This window comes from Myotis myotis, unplaced genomic scaffold (assembly GCF_014108235.1).
Source record: "Myotis myotis isolate mMyoMyo1 unplaced genomic scaffold, mMyoMyo1.p scaffold_m19_p_6, whole genome shotgun sequence".
Classification (NCBI taxonomy): domain Eukaryota; kingdom Metazoa; phylum Chordata; class Mammalia; order Chiroptera; family Vespertilionidae; genus Myotis; species Myotis myotis.
Genome location: NW_023416368.1, coordinates 91,075,662 through 91,082,620, shown reverse-complemented (window position 1 = coordinate 91,082,620; position 6,959 = coordinate 91,075,662). Strand labels below are relative to the sequence as shown.

General features: G+C 49.1%; 1 protein-coding gene across 1 annotated transcript; it reads left to right on the top strand.

Moving 5' to 3' along the window:
- Window positions 1-3,050: 3,050 nt before the first annotated feature.
- NKX3-1 (NK3 homeobox 1) lies at window positions 3,051-6,222 on the top strand. The gene is made up of 2 exons (XM_036311677.1): window positions 3,051-3,386; window positions 4,456-6,222. The coding sequence occupies exons 1-2, from the start codon at window positions 3,110-3,112 to the stop codon at window positions 4,872-4,874; spliced, it is 696 nt and encodes a 231-aa protein (XP_036167570.1). The 5' UTR covers window positions 3,051-3,109; the 3' UTR covers window positions 4,875-6,222.
- The last annotated feature ends 737 nt before the right edge of the window (window positions 6,223-6,959 follow it).

Sequence of the window (6,959 nt, the reverse complement as noted above, 5' to 3'; positions counted from 1 at the left end):
TAAAATAAAAAATTAATAAATTGGACTCCATCAAAATTAAAAACTTTTGTATTGTGAAATATCCTGTTAAAAAATATTTTTAAAAAGATGAGGTGCAGATTAGGAGAAAATATTCACATATCATGTATTCAACAAAGGCTTACATATCCTATATAATAAAAGGTTAATATGCAAATTGACCAAACAGTGGAACAAACAGTTGCTATGACACGCACTGACCACCAGGGGGCAGACGCTCAATGCAGGAGCTGCCCCGTGGTGGTCAGTGTGCTCCCACAGGGGAAGCACCTCTCAACCCGAAGCCAGGCTCACAGGGTGTCGAGTACAGCGGCGGTGGCGGGACATCCCCCAAGGGCTCCTGGACTGCAAGAGGGCGCAGGCCAGGTTGAGGGACCCCCCCGCCCCCAGCCCCAGTGCACGAATTTCGTGCACTGGGCCTCTAGTAGAATATATAAAGAACTATCAAATCTCAACAATGAAGCCCTAGCTGGGTAGTACAATTGCTTAGAGCATTGACCTGATAAACCAAGATTGAGGGTTCAATCCCCGGTCAGGTGCATATAAGAGGAAACAAATGAATTCATACATAAGTGGAATAACAAATTTCTCTCTCTCTCTCTCTCTCTCTCTCTCTCTCTCTCTCTCTCTTTCTCTCTCCCTCCCTCTCTCCCCTTCCCACCCCTCTCTCCCACATCAACCAATTAAAAAAATCTTTTTTTCTTAAAGAAACCTCAACAACCAGAATTCAAAAAATCTAATTATAGTATGGGCAAAGAGTTGAACAGATATTTCACCAATGAGGAAACATGGATGGCAAAGGAACACATGAAAAAATGTTCAATATCTTCAGCCACTTGGGAAATGCAAATTAAAAATTTAAGCCACAATGAGATAAGACTACACACCTATTAGAATGGCTAAAATAAAAAATAATGATAACACCAAATGCTGATTAGGATATAGAGAAACTGGAACATGGATACCCTGCTAGTGGACATCTAAAATGGTACAGCTACTCAGGAAAACAGTTTGGTGGTTTCTTACCAAACTAAATATGCAGTTACCTTATGACCCAACAATTGCACTCTTGGATATTTATCACAGAGAAATAAAAACTCATATTCGCACAAAAACCTGTACATGAATGTTCATAGCACTTTCATTCATAATAGCAAAACAACTATAGCAGTGTGTGTGTGAGGGAGGAGGTTGAACAAACTTTGGTAGATCCATACAATGAAATAATACCTTTCAGCAATAAAAAAAGTATTAACTATTAATACGTGCAACAATCCGAGTGAAACTCAGGACATATGCTTGGTGATAAAAGCCATTCCAAAAGGTTAGGTACTATATAATGTTTGATTCCATTCATATAACATTGTCCAAATGGTAAAACTCTAGAGATAGATTAGTGGTTGCCTGGGGCCATGGGTAGAAAGAAGGGGCATGGGTACTTAACTACAGAGATAGCAGAGGGAGTTCTTCTGTGTTGATGGGACAATTCTGTATCTTTACTGTTGCATTACAAGAATCTATACGTGTGATAAAATTGCATACAGCTACACACACACATAAGTGAATGGAGGTTTAAAAGTGATTTTAAAATAAGGTCTGGCCCTAGCTAGTTTGGCTCAGTGGATAGAGTGTCAGTCCTGAAGAGTCCGGGCTCGATTCTGGTCAAAGGCACGTACCTTGCATGCAGGCTCCCTGGCCCTGGTTGGGGTGTGTGCAGGAGGCAACCAATCTATGTGTCTCTCTCACATTGATCTCTCTTTGTCTCTCCCTCTCCCTTCCACTCTCTCTAAAAATCAATGGAAAAATATCCTTGGGTGAGGATTAACCCAAAACTAAATAAATAAATACATAAATAAACAAATAAATAATAATAATAATAATAAATAAGGTCAATAGTATAGTTAACAGTATTGCACCAATGTCAATTTCCTGATCTTTATATTGTATTACAGTTATATAATACGTCATCATTGGGAGAAGCTGAGGGTACTAATTTTGCAAATTCTTATGAATCCATAAGTATTTCAAAAGAAACTGTTTAAAGAAATTTTTGAATGAAAAAATGAGAAAAGAAAGCCATCTCTGCCAAAGACCTTCCCATTGCACAGGGTGGTTCTCTTTGGCAGTTGCTTCATCCACAATAACCTACTTCCTATCTCTCCTCTCCAGATACACAAGTACTATCCTTTGGAAAAGTTTACAGTTGAATGCAAGGTGCCTTAGACCAGGACTACAGGAAAGTTGCATAAATAAAAATAGTTCAAAAGAACACCTGCACACCAGGTTCACCAATTGTTACTATTTTAACCCATATCACTTTATCATATGGGAGGGATCCATCTGTATCGTTGTTTCTGAACCATTTGAGGGTAAGTTACATACATGGATACTTTAGTGTTCCTTTCCTAAGAATATCCGTCTATGCAATCACAGGAGTGTTATCAACTTCAGTAAATTTAACATTGGTTCGATACTTTAATCCATCATTCCGATTCCACTTTCTCAGTGGCCCCAATATTTTCCAGGACAGAATCCAGTCCCAGGTCAGGGGCCGCACGGAGTTGTCACGCCTCTTTGAGAGCCTTAGTAGGTCCAGCTTTGCTACCAATCTCTGCTTGTCACCGGGCACCTAGAATTCACCTGTAAACTGAGATGAGGGCAACTGCCCCACCCATGCCTTTGTGAGTAAAGGCGCTTTAACAATTTATAAGACCTAAATGGAGTATTTCTCTTCTGCATCATGATTCCCCAGAAGCGTCAAAATTATATTGTGGGTTGGGGCCGAGGAGACCCGCTTTGGTTTTCGCTCCCAGCCAGGGGAGAGGAGGAGGAATTTGGAAAGAAACCCTCTAGGGAAGAGGGGGCCGCGGCCAAGCAAAGGACTCCCCTTTCCCACCCCCTCACCTGGAGCACCGGGCGGCCAATCGGCGGCGCGGCCCCGGTCCCCGCGGCCAATGGGAAGGCGGCGCGGCGCGCGCCCCAGGGCTATAAGCGCGCGCGGGCGGCGGAAAGTGAAAGTGGGGCGGCCGCCGCGGGCGCAGCCGCCGGGTCCCCAACCCGGACGTCGGAGCCCAGTCGCCCAATCGACGGGATGCTCAGGACTCCGGAGCCGCGGCCCGGGGAGGCGGGGGCGGCCGCCCAGGCCAAGCCGCTCACCTCCTTCCTCATCCAGGACATCCTGCGGGACCGCACGGGCGGCCGGCCGCCCCGGACCCCGCCTCTGCCCCGGCACCAGCGGCCGGAGCGGCGGAGCCCGGAGCCGGAGCCCCAGGCGGGGAGCGGCGGCGCAGACCCGCAGGAGGACGAGGCGAGCCCCCGGCCCCGCGCCGCGCCCGGGGAGGCCGAGTCGCCAGCGGAGACGGAGCCAGGTAAACCCTCGGGGCCCCGGAGGCCGGGCCGGGCCGGGTGGGGACCCGCAGAAGGCGCACTGGCCTGCAGGCTGCGCGGGCGTGAGGACCGGTCCCGGGCGCACCTCCCGGAGCTGCGGCTGCTGCGGGGATGCGGGGCCCGCGGCGACGGCGAAGGGGCCTCGCTGTGTCCTGCCGCGGGTGCGCCTCGGAGAGGAACCCTGAGCGCCAGCGTGCAGGCGGCGCAGGATGTAGACATCGGCCTGACTCCTCGCAGGATGCTCCGGGCTCCGAGGGCTCCCGGCCCGGGGCTTCAAAGCCAGAGCACACGCAGCGCCCATCGTGTCCCCGCCCCCCCCCGCCCCCCCGCCCCCCCCAGTCCCAGTGAAACCCCACCCGGCCCCCAGCCACCCGCGACTGCTGGTCGGTACCAGCCCCGAATTACCTCTTAGCATTTACAGTAACGAATGTACCACAAGTAACTGATAATCACGAATATGAAGAAATTAGAATTTGCCCAACAAAGATCCCCCTTTTGCTTCCCAATCACAGGAGCAGCAAAACAATCAATTTGGGAGTCTCCTCTGGTCTTCGGGACATTTAAAGTAGACTTATTTTCTTTCCCATCACTCCTTATGAGGTATCCTAACGCCTCATTTAGAAAAAATGGGGGAGGTGGGGGGGGGTGGATTAAAGACAGAAAAGGCGCTTTCCTTTAGCCCTCGGGCCTTTGGGTGCTTTACACGGTGTCTTCTCGCCTTGTCTTCCCTCCTCCCTCTCCCACCGCCCTGGGGGTACTCATCCAGAATCCCTGCTTAACTCCCGGGGACCACACAGCAGGAAGTTCTGCCACTAGCCGCCTCTGCTTTGGGTTCTTGAAGGCTATTAGGAAACTTATACATAGTATACATGCTCGCTCACTCCTGCCTGAGAACTCCTTAGTCATGTGAAAAATGTGCGATGTATCCAAGATGACAGTGGGCTGTTTGTTCACTCACTGAAGCGATAAGGGTGGATTGAATTCTGTCCTCTTCCCTACTAACATGTAACTTTTCCCTTCCCGCCCCCTTCTCTCCCCTCTTGTTTCCAGATAGGCACTTGGAGACTTATCTGTTGGACTGTGAAAACACTTCAGGCACCTCGCCAAGCCTTCCCCAAGCCCCCAAGCAGCCGCAGAAGCGCTCCCGGGCCGCCTTCTCCCACTCTCAGGTCATCGAGTTAGAGAGGAAGTTCAGCCACCAGAAGTACCTGTCGGCCCCTGAAAGGGCTCACCTGGCCAAGAACCTGAAGCTCACCGAGACCCAAGTGAAAATTTGGTTCCAAAACAGACGCTACAAGACCAAGCGAAAGCAGCTCACGTCGGACCTGGGCGGCCTGGAGAAGCACGCCTCCTTGCCAGCCCTGAAAGACGAGGGCTTCTCCCGGGCCCCCCTCATCTCCATGTACAGCAGCTACCCTCACTACCCCTACCTGTACTGCCTGGGAGGCTGGAGCCCAGCTTTCTGGTAACGCCAGCTCAGACGACAAACGTTCATGATCAGAAACTGCCTTCCCCAGGTTGTCTTTCCTCAAGGCAAAAGGGGCCGGGCCGGGAGGACTGGGGAGCAAGAGGCATGCAGACCAAGACTGTTCGAGGTTTGCCTGGCAATTCCAGATTCTTCACTGGTGGGCCAATGAGAGGCCTGGACTATTTAATATCCAAATAGTTCCCCCGACACATGAAGGGGAAGGGTAGAGTCAAGTGCGGTTTGCAGCCCTGTGTGGGCTGCTGTGTGCACTGTTGTGTGGGCTGCTGTGTGCACTGTCCGTGTTGCTACTGAGGGTTGAGTTCCTGGAGCTCCCTTCTCCCATGTAACCGGGCAGAGACTCTGAGAGAGCAAACCTGAGGGAGAGAGCAAACCAAGGTGAGCATGTCACCTACCAAATTAGACCGAAGTTCAAAAGCCTCATTGGCCTTGGAATATGACCAAGGTTTCTCTTTGTCCCTGTAAGAGAGGGACATAGAGGGTCTCGCTGAGAAACCTGTCGTGCTCAGGTTTAGTCCTTTGTAAAGAGTTCACCAACCTAAGTATTTGCAAGGTGGCCCAAGTAGACCGGGAGTTATTCGCTGTGGGTTTAAGACAAGCTGTATAACCAGAACACTACTGTAAGCAGTGGGCCAGCCAGAAGGATCCCCGTGTGTCCAAGGAGAGTCCCCACGCTGCTGCGGGAGGCATTGCAATTTTGTTAGCAAAAGGTAAAAAACGAACAAACAAAAAGCCTCTCTGGATCCTTTGCCCTGGGTCCGAGAACTTAGAATGAGAAGGCTCCTGGAGTTCTCGGGCTGTATTGCATGCCACATTATGACGATCACATAATTCTTTACGCGCCTTCCTCCTCATATTTTCTGTCCTGTTTGCACAGCAATCACCCACTGAAATGGCTTCTTTTCAATCCAGACTTTGGGTCTGGTTGCACCTAACATATGCCTTCCTTATTTAGCCTGAGATCTGGTCCAGTTTTTTGTTTTGTTTTATTTTTTTCCTCTCAAACTTTATCTCTCCTGGGTTAAAAAAAGGGAGGAGGATAGATTCTGAATTGGCTAAAATACATGTGTTTTGTTTTTTATATGTCTAACAATTCTTATTTTTTTTCTTTTAAAAATATACAGCATTAAATCCCAAATCCTATTTAAAGATTTGACAGCTCCAGAGGTCACTGCTGCTTTTATAGGACTTTCTGGTGGCTGTTGTTACAGTTCAAAGTCTGACAACCCTATGGGATCCCCGCAGGCAGAGGAAGTAAGAGGAATGGCTTTCACACACGGGAAGGCAGTGCACAATGCAGAGTCGGTACCATTGAGCTGGCCATGGAGATTCAGGGCTCAGGGCTGGGGCTGGGGCGGGGGGGGGCGGAGAGGGGGCAGGGGTGTGGTGGTGGTGTGTGGAAGAATAGTCTGCCTGGGCCTCAGAGAGCCCAGTCCAGGAGAGAGCACTTTGCAGAAAGAGACTAAGAAAAAAAGAAACAGTTTTCAAAATGCAACATTATTGTGACTCCCATCACGAAACAAAAAATAACTTTCCAGATGCTTCAGGAACTGTGTTTAATGCCTGTAAAAAAAAAAAAAAAAATGGATCCCCAAAATGAGTCACCTCGCGATTTCAGAGAGAACGAGAAGAGGGCAAAGGAGAAGTGTGGCCACCCTTCTGTTTCCACTCTGTTATCTCAGGTGACCTGGGAGAGGGAAGACAGAATGAAGAAAGCCAGTCACTAATGAGGTACCCCGAGGCCTGGAAATCTCTTGATCCCACCACTTAATTCTCTTTAGTGAGAAACCTTTCAATTTCCTCCTATTAAAAGGGCCAATTTACTGTTGGTGGCAAACCCACCAAAGTTGATAGAATGTTGGCCCATTTCACCCCAGTTTCTAGCGCTCAAACTCCACATTGAAATATTGTAAAACGCCACGTGCTGCTGGCAATGCTGGGAGCCTAGAAGGCAGCACGGCCTACATCGCTTTCCCCTTTTCACATGTCTCCTAAGATACGCGTTCAAAGCTCATTCTCTGCTCGGTACCCTTTCTCTCCCACCTCCTAAATTTAGTTCTTTCAACCT